This window comes from Martes martes (assembly GCF_963455335.1).
Source record: "Martes martes genome assembly, chromosome: 10".
Taxonomy (NCBI): Eukaryota; Metazoa; Chordata; class Mammalia; order Carnivora; family Mustelidae; genus Martes; species Martes martes.
The window spans coordinates 46,441,271-46,466,482 of NC_137898.1; the positions used below are offsets into that span (position 1 = coordinate 46,441,271).

The window sequence follows — 25,212 nt, forward strand, 5'->3', positions numbered from 1 at the left end:
GATTCTATTAATCACCGGCCCCTCTAGAAGGAGCAAATACCCTTTTGATAGACCCAAACCCCAGGCTCATTTTTGTGAGTTTCTATCTTCCTCCAGATCCTGTACTGGTAACTCTGAGGAGCTTGTTAGTTTTCAGTGGTTTTAAGCACATTCTTGTTGTTAATAATCTGTCTGGCTTTTCTAGCTACTTTCAGGGAGAAAGATGGCTTGAGTTGCCTAGTTAACCATTACTGTATGCCTGAGCCATCAATTTTTTAAAGTTATAAAACAACCATAACTTTATCACCAACAATATTTCTTGTTTGAGGATATGGTGTAACAAAATTTACAACAATTCCCCTATGCCATAAAAAATGTATGCAAACTCTTTTGGGCTTGGAGTTCAACATTAATATAATTAACTTCACTGTTTATGAACCCTAGCTATAACCTGAAAAGACCACATTCATTTCTACAGCACACTGCAGTCTTCAAAACACTTTCACGGCCTGTTATTTATAACTTGTTCCTAGTAACTCCTCTACTTATCTCCTAAGTAGGTAAAACATTATAGCTTCATTTTGAAGTTGGATAAACTGAAGTTAAACTCACTCATTTATGCACTTCTAAAACAATTTCAGAAACTACTCTGACATTCAAACACACACAACTTTTGTCATCTCACCTGACTTTCCACTGTGGCAGTCTGTACCAGAATCAGATTCGGATGCTGACACATATTTCAGTATTTGGTGTCCACAGCTTATAGAATAAAACAGATAGATAAACATTTACAAATAAGGCAAGCAAATTTTGACCTAAACACAATTAGAAAATCTGCTTAATTTTAACCAAGATCCTAACTGCAAAACATCATACAAGTCTAATCTTTCGATAAACCTAACAGTTAGGCTTTATCCTGGAAGGCATCCTGTGTCCCTGAAGAAAATAACATATTTTGAAAGTCAACACTGAGGTCTGAAGTAAACACTTACTACTGATAAAAAATGAAAAAATGAAAACAAATACCAAATGAACTGGGTACTACGGTACTATATAGCAAAATAATTCTCACAATTTACTAGTATCTTGAAATGGATAGAATACCACTATATTTCACTTCAGATAGAGATCACTTAATTGGAAAATGAGTAATAGTGCCAAAATGAGGGAAAAGTTTGTTAAGAATAAAAACTACTCCATAAAGAAGATATAGTCTTAATCCATTAACTAGTTATAATAGAAAACTACTAACACTTTATTAAAATAACATATTTGGGGGGTGCCTGGGTGGCTCAGTGGGTTAAAGCCTCTGCCTCCGGCTCAGGTCATGATCCCAGGGTCCTGGGATCGAGCCCCGCGTCCGGCTCTCTGCTCAGCAGGGAGCCTGCTTCCCTTTCTCTCTCTCTGCCTGCCTCTCTGCCTACTTGTGATCTCTGTCTGTCAAATAAAGAAATAAAATCTTAAAAAAAAAAAAATAAAATAAAATAAAAATAAAAAAAATAAAATAACATATTTGGGAAACTTACCTGTTACACAAACTGCTATCAGAATTTCTAAGTTGCTGATAAGTATCTGGTGAATTGGGTGCACTGCCCAGAGATCTGTGTAAAATAACACTTGGCTTAGTAAGAAAGTTGGCAGTGTCAGGAAATTCTATGGGTGACCGATTAGTTAGAGAGCCAGCAGACACTGGTCCATGGCTGGGAGAATTCACAGGACTCAGGCTGGGGAAAGCACCTTGAGAAATTAAAAGAGAGGAAAGAGATCAATAAATATGTATGCATGTGTAGGTGTTTACTGTCTCTGTGTATTTATAAAGAACATTTTCCTTCTTTAAAGAAAGCAAAGTATACACAATTAAATAATAAAAGACATTTCCAGACAGACGTATCTTCAAGACATTGTAGGCACTATTTGTCATCATGAGTGTGAAATAATACCTTGTGGCAAGATGGCACAGATATTAATAGTATAACTAAAATGTACAAAGTGTGGCACAAATTTCCTTAATTCACACTGGTCTTTATCTTTCACATTTTATATCCCTAGCGGCTTAATATCCACCTGAAGAAAATATTGGTACCAAATTTTACTGAAGAACCAACGTTCTTAAAAGCATTAGGCAGGCTGAGCAATGACAAAATTATAGGTTAACACAACAGCAGATTCCTTTTAAAAATATATCCAAATCATTACAGCTCATTCATTCACTTAACAAATATTTGAGAGCCTACTATATGGTAGAAAGTGTGCTGGGTTTCATATGGAGAAAAAGATCCTGTCCCCACAACTCAACAAATCCAGAGACTAGTAGAGAACACAAACAAGTGCTCAGAGCTAAAGACGAAAAACAAAAACAAAAAAACAGAGTGCTTCAGAAATACATCTCTGATGCTACTGATTTGCTCCAAAAACCTTCACTGAGTGCCCGGAACTAAGGTGTAATGGGTATATCTGGAGAAAGGTAGGCAGATTTAAAACTTTATTTGCAAATAAAGATCCAAGTGTGAATCAGAGGGGAAAGCAAGTAACAGTTACTCAGGAGGTAGGGCATCTTCAGGCATAGCGGTATGTGTGTGTGATGTTAATTCCATGTGTCACCTGGCTAGGCTATCTACGGCGTCCAGCTGTTTGGTCAAGCACCAGGCTAGAAGTGGTTGTGAAAGTATCTTTCAGAGGTGATTAACATTTAAATCCGTAAACTGGGCAAAGCTGATAACCCTCCCTAATGTGCGTGTGGCCTCATACAATTGGTTCAAGGCCTTAAAAGACAAGACTGAGATCTTCCAAAGAGGAAGGAACTTCGGCTCCAGACTGCCTTCAGATTCAGGACAGTGGTATCTACCCCCCCACCATCCCCACCCTGGAATTTCTAGCTGGACAGCCTGCCTTGCAAATCTCAAACCTGCCTGCCTCACAATACTGCAAACCAATTCCCTTAAAATAAACTATCCCTCCATCTCTCTCTCTCTGTAAATGCACACATACATCCTATTAGTTCTCTAGAGAACCTGAATACAATGTGTTATTTTATTTAATACAATGTGGTATTTTCATCAGTTGTGAGTTAGGTAGTATTTTCGTTCTCACATGTGGGGGGATCAAAAACTACCAAAAAAAAAAAAAAAGAAGAAGCAGCAGCTAAAAACTCTTGATTTCGTTAACATAGTTAAGGCTGGGAGACCATAGTCCTTTAGTCCTTTCTCCAGAGCCGACACTACGGTTCTACCAGACCGATTTATGTAGAGGCTCCTGTAATTTCATACAGTGTTAGAGCTGAATGGGATTTTTAAAAATCTGGTCAGCCAATTTAATATTTCAGAAGAGGAAACTGAGGACCAGACAAGAAGTGCCTTGCTTGATTAGTTACTAACCGGAAACTAAGGGTCCTTTGTCTAGCCCTCTTTTTCTCTGATTATACTAGTGAGTGTCCAAAATCCTGACAGATGGGCTAAGAAGAAGAAAGGGTAACATAATCTTAGGGTGGAAATTTGACCTGACAGAGAAGAACCTAGCAACCCTTCAAAAAAATGCTTTCTATGATATAGTCATCATTTTAATGTTAAACCTTGTTTAGTGTGAAATAGAACACACATACAGAGGGAATGCTAACCACTCAAGCTAAGACATAAAGCACTGCCAGAGACCAGAAACCCTGTCTTTCCAGATCCTCTTCCTCTCATTAAGGGAAATCATTATCTTGACTTGCATGGTATTGTTTTTCTTACCTTTCTCTATATTTCTACCATGTAAGTACTCGTTTTTTTTTTTTTTTCACAATTTAGATTAGTTTTGCTTTTTTTTTTTTTTAAATTTATAAACTGAATTAGACGATGAATATAAATGCTTCTGTGCCTTGCTTACATCTTAAAAAGATACTGCCAGGCAGTTGGGTGTGATTGCAATTCTCCGATTTTCAAGGCCGTATAAAATTGTATGCATGAAGACAGCACAATTTTATTTCTCTGTTCAAGTACTGAACTGCCAAATTGTCTTCCAAAGTAGCTGAAGCATTTCGCTTTCCCATCAATGTGTCAGCGTTCTCACGTTGGCACATTTTTACCACTTGCGCCCGTCTGTCTTTAAAATCACGGGCCTTGCAGTGGGGATGAAGTCTTGGGTCAGTGTGGTTTTGATGTGCATTTCCCTAATAATTAATGATACTGAACATCTTCTCATGTGGTAGGGGGCCACTGGTGTATATCCTCTGGAGAAACAGCTTTTTTAGTGAGGTCTGTTGTCTTTTAATTACTGAGTTGTAGGACATCTTTGTGTATTCTAGATACCAAGCCGCTATCAAATATACGATTTGCAAATATTTTCCCCCATCCTGTGTCTTTTCACTTTTCTCCTAAAGAGGTGTCTGTAGAAATAGAAATGTTTTTAATTTTAATGAATTCCAATTGTCAGTTTTTCTCATTCATGAACTGAGCTTTTGCTGTCATATATTAGAATGCTGTATTCAATACCCCAAGTCACAAAAATTTTCCATTTTCTTCTACTAGTTTTAGGCTTTAACTCTTATAGTTGTGTCTATGATGCATTTTTATTAATTTCTGAGTATGAAAACAGACAGGATTCCAAATTCATTCTTTTTCCTGTGTATATCCAGTTGTCTTAACACCATTTGTTAAAAACACTGTTTCTTCCCCACTGAGTCATCTTGGCACCCCTGTTGAAAATCAGCTGGCCACGTAAGGATTTATTTCTAGACTCTCAGTTCTATCCCACTGAGATGGAATATCCTTATGCCAGTACCACTCTCGATTATACAGGCCGGTAGTAAGTTTTAAATTTCAAAGTGTGAGTCCTCCAATTTCTTCTTTTTTATTAAAAATTGCTTCAGCTATTCTGGGTCCCTTGAATTTCCTTATGAATTTTTATGTTTTTAGATTTTATTTATTTGAGAGAGAGAGAGAGAGGGAGAGAGAGCACAAGTTGAGGGGGAGGGGCAGAGGGAGAAGAAGCAGACTCCTTGCCGAGCAGGGAGCCTGACCTGGGCCCCAAGCCCAGGACTGGAGAACATGACCTGAGCCAAAAGTAAATGCTTAACTGACTGAGCCACCCAGGTGCTCCACCATATGAACTTTATGATCAGCTTGTCAGTTTCTGCAAAGAAACCATCTTGGAACTTGATAAAGATGGCATGAAATCCAGAACAATTTGGGGAGTACTGCCATCTTAACAATACTACATTTTCTGATCCACAAACACAGAGTGTTTTTGTATTTATTTAGATCTTTAGTTTCTCTCAACAATGTTTTACGGTTTACAGTGTACAGGTCTTATGCTATTTTGTTAAATTTATTCCAAGAATTTTATTCTTTTTAATACTAACTTCACATGGAATTATTTTCTTTATTTCAGTTTGTGTTATTCATTGCTGGTATATAGAAATATAGTTGATTTTTGTATTGGGATCCTGTATCCTGCTATACCGATAAACTTATTAGTTTGTAATCAATTTTAATGAATTTCTTCAGGTTTTATAAATGCATGGTATCATCTGCAAATATAGTTTTACCTATTCCTTTTATTCCTTCTTACCTGACTGCTGTGGCTAGAACCTCCAATCCAATACTCACTAGAGGTGGCAATTATTTCCTAAGTACTAAAAATATTTAAAATTTCATTTTATAATCTCTAGTTCTTTATATTCCCTCTTTGATGAGACACTGTTGTCATAACTCTTCTTAAATACTGTAAATATTGGCACCTGGGTGTCTCAGTTAAGTGTCTGCCTTCGGCTCAGGTCATGATCCCAGGGTTCTGGGATCAAGCCCCATGTTGGGCTCCCTGCTCAGCAGAGAGTCTGCTTCTCCCTATCTCTGTCCCTCCACCTTACCCCCAATTTGTATGCTCTGTCTCTCTCTCTCAAATAAATAACATCTTTAAAAAAATTTAGATACGGTTTCCACTAGTACTTTAAACATATTTATAATAGCAGATTTAAAGTCATTGTCTACTAAGTCTAAATTCCAAGTCGCATCAGGGAAATTTTCTGTTGACAAAAATTTGTTTCTTTGTACATCACAAAAAATTCTTAGCATGTTTCATTTTTTTTTTGTGGAAACTGGACATTTTCGGTAATATTTTAACAGTTCTGGTATCAGATCTGTCCCACACCCAAGGTTAATTAGGTTGCCAATTTTTGTTTTCTTGCTTAAGTTATTGAATGGCTTTCCTGGCCTAATTATGTAGATTCTGTTTTCTCTGACATGTGTAGCCACTGAGGTTTTACGAGCTGTTTTTTTGTTTTGTTTTGTTTTTTACCTTAAAGTTCTTGATTTATTTTTTAAGTTTGACTTCCTGTAAGTCACCCATGAGTCAGAACAATTTTGTGGTCAATCAATGAGTCTGAAGGTTTCTTTAAATGTCTTGCCTAGAAGTCACCTATAGAAGGGAATCTGTTGAAACAGTTACACCTTCAAACTTTAGTTTACGACACAGGATTGGATTTCACGTCCTGCTTGTGAGAGGCCTCAGGGTCAGCTCCACGTGAGTGACTGGGGCCTCCTCTGATGCACATGCACAGCCTTGTAGACCCCCGGGAATCTGTCAGACGTTCTCGTTTCTGCTGGTCATCGAGTAGCATCCAGGATTTCCTTTTAAATTCCAAGGCAGCTCTTGTTGGCCACCACTGAAATCACAGCCTTAGGCAGTCTCGATGTTGCCTGGCATAGGGTTTGGGTTTTTTGTTTGTGTTTTAGAGAGCCGAGCTGAGTCCAAATACCCACAACACCCAGGGAATAGAGATTTCCCACGGAGCTTCAAGTTGGGACAAAGTGTTTACTGTACTCTCAGTGGAGTTCTTAAAGTCTGCTCTCCCTGATGGTAGCAATGCCACCTGCCTTTGCCAACAGTTCCACTGAAGGAGCCCCCAGATGAAATGTCACAGGACCCACGGTCTTACCCTGGTTCAGCGGTCTCTCTTGTACAGAAGACTTCTAGTTTTTTCTCGGGCTTTTCTTAATTCCCAATGTTCTGAAATGGCTGAGCTTCCTTTTCTGTCTTCTTGTTGTTTTAGCAGGAGAGCGAGTTTATGGAGATCTTCTCTCTGCTGTTCCTGAAGTCAATCACTATACAGGATTTTAATACTTTGAGACTCACTGAGACTTGTTTCACAGTCCAGCAAATGGCCTACTGTCCTCCATCCTGTGTGTTTTCTTGGAAAACATATTCATCCTGTGATGGCTGAATGTGGTGTTTTGCAGTCAGTTGGGTCATGTCATGTTGCTCTAATCTTCCATATATCTATACTAATATTTTGGTCTGCTTATTCTACTAATGAGAATGGGGAGTTAAAATCTCCAAATATGAATATGGATTTGTCTATCTCTCCCTTTAGTTCTGTCAATTTTTAGCTCATGTATATTACAGCTATGAGATCAGACCTCCCTGCATCCTCATACTTACAGTGTGCATCTTGTTCAGAGCATACGCTTGAGTCTTGTGTTGTTAACTGCCTGACAACCTTTTTTTTTTTTAAGATTTTATTTATTTATTTGATGGACAGAGAACACAATTAGGCGGAGGCAGGCAGAGAGAAAGGAGGAAGCAGGCTCCCTGCTGAGCAGAGAGCCTGATGCGGGGCTCGATCCTACGACCCTGGAATCATGACCTGAGCCGAAGGCAGAGGCTTTAACCCACTGAGCCACCCAGGCACCCTAACCTTTGTCTTTTATAACCAGAGTGTATTTTCAGTTTTTTGTTGAAAACTGGGTATTTTAAAAATATGCTTAACACCACCAGCAGATCCCTGCCTCTCTTCCCGCTCCCCAACAAACTGTCAAGTTTATGTGATACAGTTTTCAATCTAGTTGTTTCTCCTTTAAGTCTTTTATCTTTTCTTAGATTCTTTTGGGTTATTTTTTTGTTGTTTTTTAAAAAAAAATCATGCCTCCTATATTCATTTTTTACTTTCACCTTATTCATTATGTTCAGTTAGCCAACATTCAATACGTCATTAGTTTTTGATGTAGTGTTCAACGATTCATTAATGTTGCATAGAACACCCAGTACCTTTTTCTCTCATTCTTTTAATTGCCACTCTGGATACTACATGTGCATCTTTGAAGTTTTACTTTCTTTCCAATTTATACTTCTTACTGCTTTTACAAGTTTAAATCCATTTTCCCCTCTTTCACCCTTTATATGCCATTGTTACCACATATTTGACTCCTTCATATATTACATATGCTACAAGGAAGTTAGTGTGTTTTTTAATCAATATTCACCCAAATGTTTAGGCTTACTAGGGCTTTTCATTCGTTCCAGCCATTATATGCTATAATCAGGGTCATTTTCCTCCTACCTAAGCTACTCCCTTTGCTGAATCTTAGTAGTACGGATCTACCAGCAATAAATTCTATCAGCTTTTGTCTGTATGAAAAAATATTTCACTTTTATTTTTAAAAGATATTTTCAAAGGGTAAAGAATTCCAGGTTGGCTTTCTTTGTTTGTTTGTTTTTTCAACACTTTAAATATGTCATTCTACTGTCTTTTGAGTTCATATCCACTGTTGTAAAATCTGTCAATATTACTGTTGTTCCCTGGAAAATAACCTTTTCTATCTGGTTGCTTTTGAGATTTTTTCCTTGTTGTGTTATAATTCAGAGGTTTGGCTGAAATTCCAACCTGTGATTTTCCTTATCTTCTTAGGGTTCATGGAGTTTTAGGAATTTTTAATTCCTCTATTATTTTGGAAAATTATTCTGCCCTATTGTCCCTCTCCTCCTCTTTGGGACTTAGTTTATACATATATTATACTGTTAATTTGGCCCAGTATGTCTCTTAAGTGTTGTTCTGTTACTTAGGCTCATATATGGTAAAGACTATTAACATCTTCTGTTATGTTAATAACTTCTTTATCTCTGATAACTTTCTCTCTTAGAAGTCTGCCTAGGCTGAAATTAATACAGCTTCACCGGCTTTCTTTTCATTAGGGTTAGCATGGTCTATTTTCATTTTACTTTTAATCTTTATGTGTCTTTATTTTCAAAGTGGGTTTCTTTCCTCCTTTTTGGAGATCTGAGTTTCTAATCTGTATTACTCTTCTTTTCTTTAAACAATTTCTTTTAATATTTGTTTGTCAGGTCTACTGGCAACAGATTCCCTCAATTTTTGTCTGAGGAAGCCTTGCAAAGGGTACAGAATTCTAGGTTGGTGTTGTCCCCCGCTCCCCAATACTTAAAATGTCTCACCCCATTTGAATGGTTTATGAAGGTAAGTTTGATATAATAATTACTTTTGTTCCTCTATAGGTAAGTTGCTTCCCCCCACCCCCTAGCTTAAGGATTTTTTATCTTTGATTTTCTGTAATTTGAAAACAACATACCAGGTATTATTCTTTTGATATTTATCCTGTTTGGTGTTCCGTGAGCTTCCTGGATCTATAGTTTGGTGTCTGATATTAATTTGAGAAAATTCTCAGTCATTACTGTCTCAAATATTTATTCTGTTCCTTCTTGTTTTCTTTTTCTGGTATTCCTTCTGTAGTTGTCCACAGTCCTTGGATATTCTGTTCTATTTTTCAGTCTTTGTTTTTCAGTTTTGAAGATTTCTGTTGACATATCCTCAAGCTCAGAGATTCTTTCTTCAGCTGTGTCCAGCCTGCTCATGAGCCCACTGAATGCATTCTTTATTTCTGCTGTAGTATTTTTGATTGTGAGTATTCATTTTTGTTTTATTATTTTAGGATTTCCACCTCTCTGCTTACACTGCCCATCCATTCTTGCATGTTATCTACTTAACCCAATAGAGCCCTTGCCATATTTATCATACTTAAGTTCCCAGTCTGACAATTCCAACATCCCTATCTGATTCTGATAGCTTGCTCTATCCAAATTGTGTGTTTTTCACCTTTTGGTATGCCTTGCAATTTTTTCTTGATAGCCAGACATGATGTACCAGGTAAAAGAAACTGCTGTAAATAGGCCTTTAGTAATGGTGTGAGGTGTGAGGGGAGAAGTGTTGTACTCCTGCGATTAGATCTCAAGTCTTTCAGTGAGACTATGCACAGGACTACAAACTTCACAAGTGTTTCTCAGGTTGTTTTTTGGTTTGTTTGTTTTTGTTTTGTTTTGCCTCTCCCTTTGGTGGGAGAATGACTAGAGCTAAACAAAGCTGAGTATTTCCCTTCCCCCAGGTTAGTTAGGCTCTGATAAATCCTCAGCCCATAAGGTTCTGGTTAATTAGTTTCTCCTGAGGGAAGCCTTGTTAAGAAGAGGAAAGTGCTCTGGTGTATTTAAGCATGGTTCCTTTTCCTTGCCCCCTGATGAAAGCATTTTCTCCGCTGTTTCTTTCTTTCTTTTAAAGATTTTATTTATTTATTTGACAGAGAGAGAGATCACAAGTAGGCAGAGAGGCAGGCAGAGAGAAAAGGGGAAGCAGGCTCCCCGTGGAGCAGAGAACTCGATGCAGGGCTAGATCCCAGGACCCTGAGATCATGACCTGAGTCAAAGGCAAAGGCTTAACCCACTGAGCCACCGAGGCGCCCCTCTGCTATTTCTGAGGAAATCTGTCAAGCTCCCAGAGGTGAATCTCACAAACTTGGGGGTGGGGGAGCTCCTTATGACTGGGTCTCCCTGGGGTTTTTAATTCTCAGAGTTATCCTCCAGCAATTTGCCAACTACAGTTCAGGCTTCCCTACCCCAGCACTGATTCTAGGCAGTGGCTCCAAGTGTCCCCTTGTGCATCTCTGCTCCAGTAAGTCATTACTTCCTGTATTTGCCTGTGGCTCCATTCTTGGTGGGACCAGTTGTCCTGTGTCCTCATCTCTCTCACAGATCCTAGAAGAGTTGATTTTTTAGTCTGTTCAGCTTTTTACTTGTTAGGACAGAATAATGGCTTCTGGGCTCCTTAACATGCAGAACCAGAAGCCATAGTATTATCTATATATTTTTTCCCCTCTCTTTGTTTCAGTTTGTATATTTTCTATTTTTCTGTCTTCAAGTTCACTACTCTTTTCTGTCATGTCCAATCTGTTCTTAAACCACCCTAGAAGCTTTTAATTTAATCACCGTATTTCTCAGTTCTAGTTCTTTTCTATGTGTTCCAGTTCTATGTTAAAATTATCCAACCATTTTTGTCCATCTCCCCTTCTATTTCTTTTAAAACATCATTATTTTAAAGACTTTGTTAAATCTAACATCAATATTGTACATAGGTCTCCTTCTAGTGTCGGCTTTTCTTATCAATAACACGTTCCTGCCTCTTCATGTTTTATTGTTTTTTGCTGTATGCCAAAAAGAATTTTGTAACTGTATGTATATTCCATTGCCCCTAATGCCAGACATAACGTACTTTAAAAGTAGGTATCAGTGTTGTTCTGTTATTGCTATGTTGTATTTGTATCTTTCATCTAAAATATTTTGAAGTGTTCTATAATCTTTTGAATTAAAGAAAATTCCTTAATTAGTAGGGGTGATGAAATGGGTGAAGCAAGTCAAAAGGAACAAATTTATAGTTATAAAATAAATAAATCAGGGGGATGTAATGTACAGCGTGATGACTACAGTTAATAATACTGGACTGTGTATTTGAAAAGTGCTAATAGAGTAGATCTTAGTTATCACAGGAAAAAAACTGTGACTACGGATGGTGACAGATGTTAACTAGACTCACTGGAGTGATCATTTGGCAATACATACAAATATCAAATCACTGTTGTACACCGAAAGTAATATAATGGCATATGTCAATTATACCTTAAATAAATAAATACATGGGAAAAATTCTATTAGAATGACTTACTAGAATATCATCAGGTTTTTTCCACTCTCACAGCAAGATTTTTTTTTCTCTCTCTGTAATTGCCACACTGCAAAAGAATACCCTTGCCATAGAATTTTCCCTTGTTCTGGATATGTGAATCTGGATCTTCAACTTGGTTAAGTAGTTGTGTATTTTATTCCTGAATCCCTAGTGCCTAACCAAATGCCTGGTACATAGTGGATGTTCATAAAGTGTTATGAAAGAATGAGCAAATGGTCAACTAACAGTCAATCCAAATCACTTAGTCATGTTAATTTACGACACATAAAATGGTATTCGAAATTAGCTCTAAATGTGTAATGAAAAAATTGTGCACTACCATACACTTTGAAACCTCCCCCATTTAAATCATAAAGAATGGTTTCTTACCAGCTCTTCTTAGACCTATATGGTGAGTTAGGGATACAGAAGATGACCTTTGCTTCGGGATTGTCAGTAGATTTGAACTAAAAGGCCCATTTAGATAGGATCCTTGACTAAAAGGGAAAGATAACAGATTAAAAATTTTAAAGCCATGGGAAATTTCCTCTTTTTTATTCATGATCTTCAGTTCAACTAGGAAACATCTGCTTATACAATCAGAGTTTAGACATCTATCTAGTGCTTAAAGCCTAAAGCAGGGGTGAGAAATGCTTTTTGTAAAGGACCAAGTAGTAGAAACTTTCAGCTTTGCACTTATTCGACCCTGCCATTGTAGCATATAAGCAGTCACAAAATATTAATAAATAAATAAATATGATTGTGTTTCAATATAATTTCATTTAAAAAAAAAAACCAAACAAACAGTAATGGACCACATTAGGCCCAAAAGATGTAATTTGCTGAACCCTGGTACAAAGCAGGTTATCAATACCACCTGGAGGACTTCTTAGAACACAGATTGCTAGTTCTACCCCCAGAATTTCTGGTTCAGTAGGTCTGGGGCAGGGCCAGTAATCTGCATTTCTAATAAGTTCTTAGGTGATGCTAACATTGGGGGGTCCAGGGACCTCACTGAGAATCACTGGCCTAATACATACAGTTTTCACTATCTCCTGCTCCCTCTCTTCACAACTATTGATTATCCATTAACTACCGCCATTTCCTATAACTGAAATATTTATTGTAGGTTTTAGAGCTCTTACGAAGAAATTAAACACAGGTAGGCAATCACACACTACAGCAATGTGATACGTAAAATGCAATTTAAGATTATGTATTTGGAAGCTTTCCAGGACCAAGCATGTAGCAAGTACACCATAAATTTTACCTTTTCTTCGATATTCACTAGGCTGTTTTCTTCTGTCGACTCCTCATGTGGGCACTTTGCCACAGGCTCAAGGACAAATCCAGATTCTCTACTTTTCACTATTTTTTAGTGGAGGCCAATACCTCAGTAAGCTCTTCTCCAACTGCTTCATCTTTTCTGTACTTCCATACCCCATGACTCAAGGAAGGCCTATTTTCTCTGTGACCTAAAAGGTTTTTGTTCATGTCTCTATTACATTTACACGTAGCATATTATAATTTCACTGCTTACGATAATTTTCCCTCATTATTTTGTCATTTTCTTTGGGGCTTTAACACATCTCTCTAAATTCCTGGTGGAAATAGCACGGTGCCTGATAGAGATGTTCAACAGATACTTGTGGAATAAGCGAATGGTCTTCTCTTTAGGTTCCTAGTCTCAATTTCCTACAGAACAAATCATTTTTTCTCCCCAAATTTGGGCGAGTGGGCTCTTTTTCTTTCACTAACTCTTGCTTTGAGGGTCTCCTTGGACCTTTTTCTAGAAATGTGGTTTGTTCTATAATCCTACGGGAGCAAAAAATTCTGTATTACAAAAAGAGAAGGCATGTAAAACCAGTTAGTAACCCTTAAAACTTCCTTCTTGACACTAACAAAAACTGTAACAGCAGCACTATTTCAAGTATCTATTATGTACCATTCATTGTTTTAGGTAGTTTACATACTTTTATCTTTTTTAGTCTATTTAATAGATAAGGCTTCAAGAGGCTAAGTGATGTCTCCCCTTTCACACAGCTAAAATTCACAGCGGCAGAGCTAAAATTCAACCTCTAATTTCTTTTCACTCTAACAGGAGAAAGCATTTACTTTCTACCTGTTTTTTAAAGGCCTTGCCTGCACCTTTCACGAAACAATTCTGATTCTAGCTCTGTGTTTCTCAATCTGTAAAATTAGAGATTTAGAGGTAGGGACTTTGTTTTGTTTTTTTGTGGGGTTTTTTTTTTTGGCATCAGGGGTAGAATTTACTGATTCATCAGTTGCATGTAACACCCAGTGCTCCCCTAATGTCCATCACCCAGTTACCCCATCCCCTCATCCACCTTCCCTCCAAGAGGTAAGAACTTTTCAATTAGCCATAATCACGCCTCGGATAAACCTCATTGGCTACGATACTGCCACTACGCAAAGCTTGAGGTAAGGACTTTTAACATCTAACTTTTAGAGTCTATCATATTTTTTTCTCAAGCCAGTAGTAATGATAATTTGATGATGTCACAAAAAGAGGCAATATGCAAATACCACCACCCAGTAAACTCACATCTCTGCTCACGCTCAATCGTTCTTTGTATCAGAGTACTCCCTGCTCACATGTGAAGGGGGGGAGACTAGGAAGGCACAGTAAGAATACCACTCAGGGGTATACTCAAACATAAATCTGTGTACTCTAAGTTTACTCCCTGATTAATATTCAAAACAGGGATAGGACTTCTCCTTTTCAAAACAAACCCACTGCATTGCTCCACAGTCTCCTACTTTGATTCAAGCTCTTCTAATAATTAAGTATATTATACATTCAGTTAGCTGTTGAGAATTGAGAGGTACAGGTCAAATTACAGGTTTTCAGCTGGGTTGTAGAACTGTCTCATTAATTCCTGGCCTACAACCAGATAAATGTACACTCTAATGAGATTATATAAAACAACACTGAAGAAAGCAGAGGACAGAAAGGACAGGAGTCTCAAGGTTTATTAATAGTTCGTAAGAGGATGACTGAAGGCAGATTTGGGAATCACTTCAAGAGACTGTCAAAAGTTATGGTCACAGAGTTAAGCCATGTGTTAAGAGTCTGACTTTTAGAAAACCAACACAAATGACCTTGATAAGGTTTGGATCATCTTGTGTGGCTGTGGGCATGTGCGAGAAGCTGTACAAACGTGTTGGCTATCTGATGCCTAGATTCACAGAGCTATTCTCTTGAGAAACTGAGTGAGATGACACCATTAGCCCTCTTGAATCTCGGCAGTACAAACGGGGTCCGGGCACTGGTATCAATCTCTAGTAAATTATGAGACACAGAATTGAGAAGCTGGTTCCCTAGTACATTATTTAGGGAACATAGTTCCTACCAAATTTTTAGACTGAATTACAGAGCAGTTATAGAGATGAAGGATGAACTCAGGAACAGGTTAAAGGCAAGTCTCTTCAGTGTAGGGGTGAGAAGCCTACCCAGGTGAAAGCCTAGGCAGTTTTGGAAAATGACGACTTGCCTATTTTTCCCCAGGGAAAGTCTGTTCCAAGGAAGTGAGCTTTGAGCTCTAAATACGTGCTCTGTTCATCCACGGGGAGGGATGGGTCCCAGCAGTCAGTCCCAGGATACCAGTTTAGCCATTTTTTAACCATAGCTACTAACCCTGAAAATTCAGAGATGGGTAATTCAATTGTCAGCTAACCCAAGAAAGCATTATCCCACATTTCCTGGAACTTCTTCACCAGAGAACCTTCATCTGTAACGTCAGCAAAAAGCATCCACTATCATAATCCAATATGGACACCACACTCCCTGCAGGACATTTGTTCAGCAGCTGTTTATCCTCAAAGATCCATTTTAATGCAATCAAACTCATCACAGTCATCGAGCAGGCCTCAGAAGAGCAGTAATGACTAACACAGGTAGAAAGTGAAAGTGCCATAAAAGAGGCAAAGAAAAGGTGTTAAGGAGATTCAGAAGTGAAACAGATCACTTCTCCTTGGAAACCAAGGGAGGAGGAAAGCAGGGTGTTAGTCTTAAAGTGAGAAGACCTGTTCCAGGGAGAGAAAACAACTATGATAGCGGCGGTGGGGGGGTCGGGGGAGTTGGGGGGAGACGGGACGCATAAAAGCAGATAAATAGAGGGAACTGCAAATAGTTACACTTGACTGGAGTTTCAGATAAATAGGGAAAGACCGATGTATTTTGGTGTTGTAAAGTAATGGCCCTCTTTATTAAAATTTCAAATTCTGTACGAGATGAATAGTGATTAAACTCTTCAGGTAGGTAATACAGTGGCTTTTCAAATAGTGTAACTCTTCTTCCTTGTGGTTTTTCTTCCTTTAGATTCCTTTTTATCATAGCTGTCATAAGATTTATAACACTGGGCTTTTTTCTCCAGACAAAGCTTGAAGAAAAGCAAGATTAAATCCTATATCACTCTTCACTCAAACAAGGTGGGCTGGAAACTATCATTCAGCTTAATTTTCAAATGAGTTAAACTAAGAACGAAATTATCAGAAAAAGTTCAAGGAAGGGTTTAACTCATGTCACTGCTGTTTTCACCTAGAGAGCTTTCCAAGTCATTTTTTTCTGTTCTCATTCTTTTTTTTTTTTTTAAGATTTTATTTATTTATCCAACAGAGAGAGATCACAGGTAGGCAGAGAGGCAGGCAGAGAGAGAGAAGGAAGCAGGCTCCCCGCTGAGCAGAAAGCCCGGTGTGGTACTCGATCCCAGGACCCTGAGACCATGACCCGAGCTGAAGGCAGCGGCTTAACCCACTGAGCCACCCAGGCGCCCTCTGTTCTCATTCTTTGCAAGACTGCTCATGTCTTCTAATTTGTTTAATCATTCCAAGTAAGGGTGCAGCTTTGTCAGGAGGGAGTAACAGGGCTTCAACTCCCAGGCCAGGCATTTAGGTAATATTCTAGAGGCATTGGTAAAGGGTCCAAAAACTTATTGACTAGAAACACTGTGTAATCAAGGTTCTGTTTACAGAAGATTTGGGGTGGAAGGGTAGGAGATGGATCAGGCGGGGAAGGATATGAGAAATGGAGAGGCCAATGAAGAGGAAAGTAGCCCAGGTGAGGAGTAAAGAAAGCATGGAACAGTGTCGGCAAAGTGATAAAGGAGAAGAGGGAGCAGAGAGAAAACGAGGTGCAGACACAGACCCGACAACTGGTACCTATAGGATAAGGTAACAGGATGCAAGGTAACACCAAGTTTTCTAGCTAATCCATTTTTTTAAGCAACCACAAAACTAGAGGGTAGCACCAATGTGACAGAAAATAAGGGCAAAAAAACAGTAACATGAACAAGCGCCTGGAGGGATGAGAAATTTAGTTTCGGTCAGAGCTTCAGGGACTGAGAGGTTCAATACCGGAACCGTGTTGAAAACACAGTCAGGGTTATTTAAATCACAGTCAGAGAAGCTATCATCAGAATCCAGCACTGCCTTCAAATCAAGACGCAAAAATGCAGGACATGTGACCTCCGTTTTGGGGTACTCTGATAAAGTCAAGATGAATGCCTCATGATTCCAGATTCACAAGTCTCTCTGGTTAAAACTACTAAAGCCTAAAGGTTCCTGCACCAGACACTACCATACATGAAAGATCTGCAGCTGTGTTGTCTAATATGGTTGCCATACAGGTCTATATGACAGTCATATATGGCCCTTTGTATTTTAGTTAAATTAATTAAATCAAATTTAAATTTGGTTCCTTAAACATACCAGACACACTTCAAGTCATCAATAGCCACATATAGCGAGGGTTTACCATACTGGACAGTGCGGATAGAAAACATTCCCATCGTCACAGAAATTTCTATTGGATGGCGCCGATCTAGAAACTTGAGTTTCAAAAGGAATAGTGGTTGTAAATGCTTCACACACTCCTTACCCAAAGTACACTTAGAAACTTATTACTGAGAAGCTACAGCTTCTAAAAGAATTACTTCTAGCCTTACCTCTTTCAAGGAGATGTTGCATAAAACCATGAATTACTTTATTCTCCAAGTTTCTAAATCTTTTGAGGCATATGACTTTGTCTTAATGAGAGCTAAGTAATTATATCAAATCTGCAAACAATTTACTTTTAAATGAACATTCCTCAGAGTTAATTTTCTTTGGACCATGGTGCTATTTTAACATCAATCATCTTAAACCAGTAGGATAAAAGTGACCTTTACTCACTATATCAAGTGTTTCTTTAACTTCAAGTGTACTGCTTTTACATCAGCGTGATTTTTGAAAGATTAAAAAGCAATCATTTTCATCATTCTTTTTTAAACCAAACAGTATTCTCGGGGCACCTGGGTGGCTCAGTGGGTTAAAGCCTCTGCCTTCGGCTCAGGTCATGATCCCAGGGTCCTGGGATCGAGCCCCACATCAGGCTCTCTGCTCCGCAGGGAGCCTGCTTCCTCCTCTGTCTCTGCTGCCTCTCTGCCTCCTTGTGATCTCTGTCTGTCAAATAAATAAATAAAATCTAAACCAAACAGTATTCTCAAGATGATACTTCCTATGGTTAAGAAATACATCATATTTTCAGTTCCTATCATTGCTGACTTCCCCATATCCTGCTTCCATTAAAAAACAAAAAACCAAAAAGCCCCCCAAAACCCAAAACTGTCATGTTTAGGTTCTTGGCAAGCTCTGCATTCCTGGGACTATACTTTTTATACATCAATCTGTTCCTATTTTATATACCATTTCACTTAATTTTTCTTTTATTAAAAAAAGGAGTTCATCTACTTGAATATATTATAAAAAATTCAAATTAAAAAATCACACAAGAATCTGGAACATTATAATTATTTGATCCTATTTCCTATATAAACCTTAATACAACTTTTAACAGACAAATCCATATAATCCAATCCTGCCATCTGCTGTTTCAAACACGCAACTACACAGCTCAAGCTCACGAAGTACAAACATGCCCATTAACAACAGTGGTTTAACAGAAAGTTAAAACTACTTCCAAGTCTGTTAACATAGTCAGATGAGTGACAAGGAGAAGTTCGTAACTCACACAGGAGATCACTATGTTTCCTGGCTATGAAAAAACAAAGCACTGAATCCTTTGTGATGAGGGTATATGGGTATATTTACATTCAGAAAATTTCAGGCCCTGCATTTTCCCAGTTATTGATGCCTTTCACGTGCAGGATTAGCAGGGGTCAGTTCCAAGGTGATCCTCAAGGGACTACAGAATGTATGGGTAGTCTTAGTCCTCCAGCAAGAGCAGGGTTTGGAAGAGTTTTGCTGCCTTGGAAGATGAGCCCTGAGAACGTTGCTCTTCGTCTAACTAGTCAGTAACTCTGTTAACCTATCTTCCGACACTGCCCACTAGATGGGTGTGATTGCCTCCATACTGGCCACTGATACTAGTTTTAAAGCTTTCTCATTGCCCTGTCCTAGACTGACCCTAGCTTCCTTCAACTGCCTCCCTGACTTCTTCTTAAGGCCTCAGCACGCCTTGTATCCAGTGCACCTCACTTTCTGGAGAAGGCAGGTTAGCTTCCTTTTAAGAATCAGTTTCTCTATCATGCCTTATTACGACCCACGCTGTCCTATGTCTAAAATACTTCAACTTGTTCCTTTCTGCTTTTAGTTATTTCAGACTTCATTCAACGAGACAAAATGGATGTATTTGACACAAGTTTCTTTAAAAGACTGGGGACTTTACCTTGAAATGCCAAAGTCTTGGTGTGGCCTCTTGCCATTACTGCGCTCCCACCTTGAAGAAGGCTGTTCTGCAGGAGGCAGACCTGAGGTTGCAGAGCTCCTCCTCAGCTGTGGAGCTGGTAAACTATTCCTACTGTTTAGTCCCTGTTGAATAATTGAACAATGAATGGTTAAGACTCTCACCCTTCAGATACGCTGTACAGGTATTTGTAAAGATGACATGTAAAAATATCAATACAAAGTCTATCTTTAACATGTACAGGAGAAATAGAACATTTTACTCTGAAAATACGTCAAATTTACTCCAAATTTCACATTCTACACTGTTGTTCTATTTAGCGTTCCTCCCACCAAAAAATGATTTCTGAACTCCCTACAATTTAACAAGATCTTTATTCTTTTATACACTTTACTCCCTCATTTCATGAGAAATAAATACATGACAATTTCAAAGGCAAATATGAAAGATTTACCCTGAAAAACAACTTCAGAGTTCAAGCTTAGGATCAGGGACTCTAAGACCTATCTACTAAACCTTTTTTATTTTCAGTATAAGGCTAATGTACATAGGGTTAACCTGGAGAAACTGAAAGATTCAGAGCTATCTTTTCAATTAGCCATTAAACTCAGAACACCATTAGCATTAATATTTTACCTTAATTTTTAAAAATATTCTAAACTGGTCCAAATATTCGATTAACCAATGTATTCTTTTTTATTTGTTTTTTAAACCACTGAATAGGTGTTTTACTGAGATTTACATAAATCAGTCTTTACTTCTTCTGAATTTCCCCCACTAGCAAATACTGAAACCATCTCAGAGATAAATATCTCCTATGTTTAAGTTTCCCAAGCGTGTCGATTTTGTAAAGGTTCATAGTGAGTTAGACTCAGAGTGAAAACGTCCTTTGTGGAACATAATCCTTTCTGGCTATAATTTAGGTCCATACAGTCTCTTAGTTCTTAACACATATATAAGACATTTACATTAAATTATCTTTTACGACTCCCCTTTCCTTACTAATTTTCTTTTCATAAATAGCTATTGTTCTTTTCTGGAATAATATCAGGCCTTTTCTATTCTTTTCCAAAAGCAGAGACAAATTCAATGTGAAAATCAAGAAAGAAGTTTAAAGAACACAAAGAAAAGAAATAAGGGTTACTTCCCGGTTCTTATAGGACTACTCCTATCAGTAGATTCCAGTACCAAAAATAAGCCTGATTAACTAGAATGTTCAGGAAATGAGGCACTTAGGCATCCTGTTTCATTGATATTGTTTACAATGTTTCTAAAATGTACCAGTACACTTTTTTAAACACAGTAAACATAGTGACAAATATAATATTGATAATAGTAAGATTTTTCTGATTAAGATTTTTAAGAATTACTATTTTTGTTGTGTCAAGTATACTGCAATTGAAAAGAGAAAAAATCTACTATTCAAAACATCAAATGTCAGTAGAAAATACAAAGAACAACTTACCAAGTGAAAACTAACTCAAGAATATATTAGCATTATTTTATTGATGAATTTATTACTGTCACTTTTAGATACTTGTGATTAACCTATTTCTCACATGCAGAGCGCTAAAAAGAATGCCTTATAACTAAGTACCATTGTTAATTGGATTTTGAATAAGGCAAGTGCTACTGTATATCTTTCTTAAAAATAAAAGTATCACATAATCACCTGTTGTCTAGATTTGTGGTCAATAATTATCAAACTTTAGCCCTAACTGGACTTAATTTTTCAACATTTCTACATCCTAATGCTGAGAACTAACACAATGAAATTAACTGATCAAAATCCTTTCAAAATGATATTTAACTTTTCTTAAGTTCTATATACATTATTACAATGAACAAAATTAACTGATTTGAATTTTATCTTCTCTTGATTAGTTTCTTTACCTATAGAATAAATAAATCTAGAATAATCTTTAAAATGTTTTTATTAAGTTTATGATTTTAGTTACTGATAAAGATATTGATTAGTCAAATAAAGCAATTTTAATTGCACTCTGAACAAGCATAATGTAAACCTACTTAGAATAGTATTTATTATTTCTTAAAGAAAATCCTGATTTGAAGCACTGATATTAAAAAAAATTAATCCCATATTTAATGATGGAAAAATCAATGTCTATTAGGCTAGACCAAGCTCTAGTGCGTGTAAAGGGGGCAAAACAGAGACCAAAAAAATGTGAAAATTTAAAATAATGCTATGTAATTCATAAAACAAATATTATATCAATTCCTTGTGGTTCAATAAGAATATTCCTGGATTCTAAATCATACAACAGATTAATGACATGACAGGTCCACTAGTTTGTTACACAAGCCTGTACTTAAACTTGTGTTGTTTTGTATGTAAAAACAATAACAACAATGATAAATAGTTGTACTGATGAAGTTTTAACTGCTGGTTATAGCAAAGTTATTCAGAATAAAAGTTGAACACTCATTTAGAATGATTTGAGATTTACAACCACCCCCAAAGTCCCAAGCAGCTCAATATACTGTACAAAAAAGCTGATCCTTGAAACTGTATTTTATCTGAGCTATAAAGGAGCAGTTTTAATTTGAAAATATTAAACGTGGTAATTAGGGCTGGCTGATTACTGGATCTTGACCTTGTAAAGTTTCCGTTCTCCTTTCTCAGTTGGGTCCTCTATTTCCGAGCAGGGGTAAAATCCAGGAAATGGTGTGAGAGGGTTAATCTTTGGCCTGCAGGAACCTGAGAAAGCACCCATCAAGCTACTGATGCTCCGCAGGGAGGAGATCACTTGTGGGGGAAGGGTCGGATCGCCCAGAAGATCTGACACCATATTGCGAGCCTCATTTAGCACGGAAAGATCAACTCCACTTCCACCTCCAGAATTCTAGGAAAGAAAAGAAAAAAGTAGTATTACAGATTTGTATGAAAACGCTCTAACATTTAAGAAACACTGTATTTTAAATCTACGTACATATACAAGGTCCACCTACAGCGGTTCTTTCAGGTAACTTTACACACTTCAGAGGCAGCCGAGCGTAGGGACAAGGCTCTGGTGCAAAGACATCAGCATCTGAAATCTACACTTTAACCCTAATTGTGTGATTTTGAGCAAGTTATTTAACATCTGAACCTTTTAGTTTCTTTGCGGTAAAATGGAGATGACAACCAACACCTCATTAAGGGCTGACATGAGACTAGTCTGAGAATACATGTAAAACACACGAGGGAATATATTTAAAGTGCAATAAATCACAGCATAACCATCAATACTATGGAAAATAAGAAGATAAAAACACAGGAAAAAAGGTGTCAGAGTTTGAAGGAGATAGTGATTAACTTTGAACTGAATGGTCACCAACAACTTCATGGAAGGGGTAACGTCACACTTGGCCTTAAAGAGTGGACAGGAAAGTTGTTTGTTTGTTTTTTTTTTAAGATTTTATTTATTTATTTGACAGACAGAGATCACAAGTAGGCAGAGAGGCAGGCAGAGAGAGAGAGGAGGAAGCAGGCTCCCTGCTGAGCAGAGAGCCCGATGCAGGGCTCAATCCCAGAACCCCGGGATCATGACCTGAGCCGAAGGCAGAGCCTTTAACCCGCTGAGCCACCCAGGTGCCCCACGAAAGATATTTTTAAAATTTAGAATAAATATTTCATTGATGTATGCATATGGTATGATTTTTACTTCTTGAAAATACATATATATGATGTTCAACTCAATTACCCATAGAAATGAGCACATGGATAATCAACACTGAATTAAATATAACTTTTGTTGCTTTTATTGTACCTTAAACTTACATTTGAGTTATCTAAAATTCTTAATTATCGAATGTATTTAATGAATTCACCATAAAACTGTTTATTAAGTATCCTCAACACATTTCAGAACTAAGAAATGTTATGAAAGTTAGAACAATAATTAGCTAAATAATGTCTTTGCTCTTTGGGTTTTTTTTTTTTCTTGTAAAGTGTTATTTTGTCTTAGCTTTTATTTGAAAACATTCCCTATTACTAGAGGATAGCCCAGCTGTTGCTAATCTTTATAAATAAATACTTCGCTATATATGTCACTATAGATAATTAAGCATACTTCAGACAAATAGCTTCCCATAAAACTGTATTGCTGAACCACAGTAAATGAACAAGTTACAATTTGTTCATTACTATAAAACTGCCCTCCTGTATGTTGGTTAAGTCTTTACCTCTACAAATTGTACTATAATAGCATCTATTTTCCCACATCCAAATGAAAAATCTGTTGATATTTAAGCTGGTGTTCCTCTATAGATCATGTGTTATTTCTCTCTAGTTGCTTTCAAATTATTTTCTTTGGTCTTTAGTTTTCAAATGTTTAAATATGACATGGCTTGCGGATTTATTAGGGGTTTTCATATTTGGGATTCACTCAGCTTCTCAAATTTATAGGATTACTTTTTTTTTTTTTTTTTTGCAAAATTTGGGGATGTTTTCAGCCACTGTTTTTTCAAATAATCTTTTAAACTCACTCTCTCCTTCTCAGACACTGATACGAATTTTGGATCTTTTGTTATTGTCCAGTACATCCCTGTTATATTGTTTCCATCTATTTCCTCTCTGTTCAAATCAGGTAAATTCTGTTGCTCTATCCTCAAGCTCACAAATTCCATCCTCTGTCATCCCACTCTCCTAAGCCCATTCAGTAAATTTTTCATTTCCGTTACTGTATTTTTGAGTTCCAAGGTTTTCATTTCTTTCTTTTTTATAACTTCTACAGATCTACCTCAGAGATGTTGCAGGTTTGGTTCCAGACCACTGCAATAGAGCAAACAGTGCAATAAAGTGAGTCAAATAAATTCTCTGGTTTCCTAGTGCATATGAAAGTTATGTTTACAATATACTGTAGCCTATTGTGTGTGCAGTGGCATTATGTCTAAAAAAACAATGTACATACCTTAATTTTTTTTTAAGATTTTATTTATTTATTTGACAGAGAGAGACACAGCGAGAGAGGGAACACAAGCAAGGGAGTGGGAGAGGGAGAAGCAAGCCTCCCACAGAGCAGGGAGCCCCTCCGGGATCATGACCTGAGCCAAAGGCAGCAGCTTAACGACTGAGCCACCCAGGTGCCCCAACATACCTTAATTTAAAAATACTTCATTTAGCCACCGGGGTGGCTCAGTCAGTTAACTATCTGACTCGATTTCGGCTCAGGTCATGATCTCAGGGTTGTGAGATCGAGCCCCATGTCAGGCTGCACACCCACTGTGGAGCCTGCTTAGGATTCTCCCTCTCTCTCTCTCTCTGCCCTTCCCCTCCACACTCTCCCTGCCTCTAAAAAAAATACTTTATTGCTAAAAAATGTTAACGATCATCTGAGTTTTCAGTGAGTCGTCATCTTTTTGCTAGTGGAGGGTCTTGAATGTGATGTTGATGGCTGCAGACTGATCCAATCAAGGTGGCGGTTGCTAAGGGTTGGGGCGGCTGTGGCAATTTCTTAAAATAAATCAAGTTAGCTGCATTCGGCTGACTCTTCCTTTCACAGTTTCTCTGTTGCTTGTGATGCTGTCTGATAGCGTTTTACCCACCGGAGAACTTCTTTTAAACTTGGACTCAATCATCTCAAAACCTGCGACTGCTTTATCAAGTTTATATTATATCCTAAATCCTTTGTCGTCGTTTCAACAGTCCTCACAGCATCTTCAGGAGCAGTTTCTATCTCCTGAAACCACTTTCCTTTGTTCTTTCGTAAGAAGCAACTCCTCGTACGTTCAGGTTTTACCACAAGATGGCAGCCATTCAGTCATCCTC

General features: G+C 37.6%; 1 protein-coding gene across 2 annotated transcripts in view; it reads right to left on the reverse strand.

Moving 5' to 3' along the window:
- Positions 1-25,212, reverse strand: part of PDE3B (phosphodiesterase 3B) — a 180,297-nt gene that overhangs the window by 33,442 nt on the left and 121,643 nt on the right. Inside the window, exons 3-7 of one of the 2 annotated variants that reach the window (XM_080817438.1) lie at positions 22,058-22,306; positions 19,425-19,567; positions 12,128-12,234; positions 1,509-1,719; positions 665-741 (exon numbers count right to left, since the gene is read on the reverse strand). In XM_080817438.1, the coding sequence (XP_080673564.1) occupies positions 665-741; positions 1,509-1,719; positions 12,128-12,234; positions 19,425-19,567; positions 22,058-22,306 (787 nt within the window). The remainder of the gene's footprint in view (positions 1-664; positions 742-1,508; positions 1,720-12,127; positions 12,235-19,424; positions 19,568-22,057; positions 22,307-25,212) is intronic. The other variant, XM_080817439.1, reaches the window with a different exon arrangement.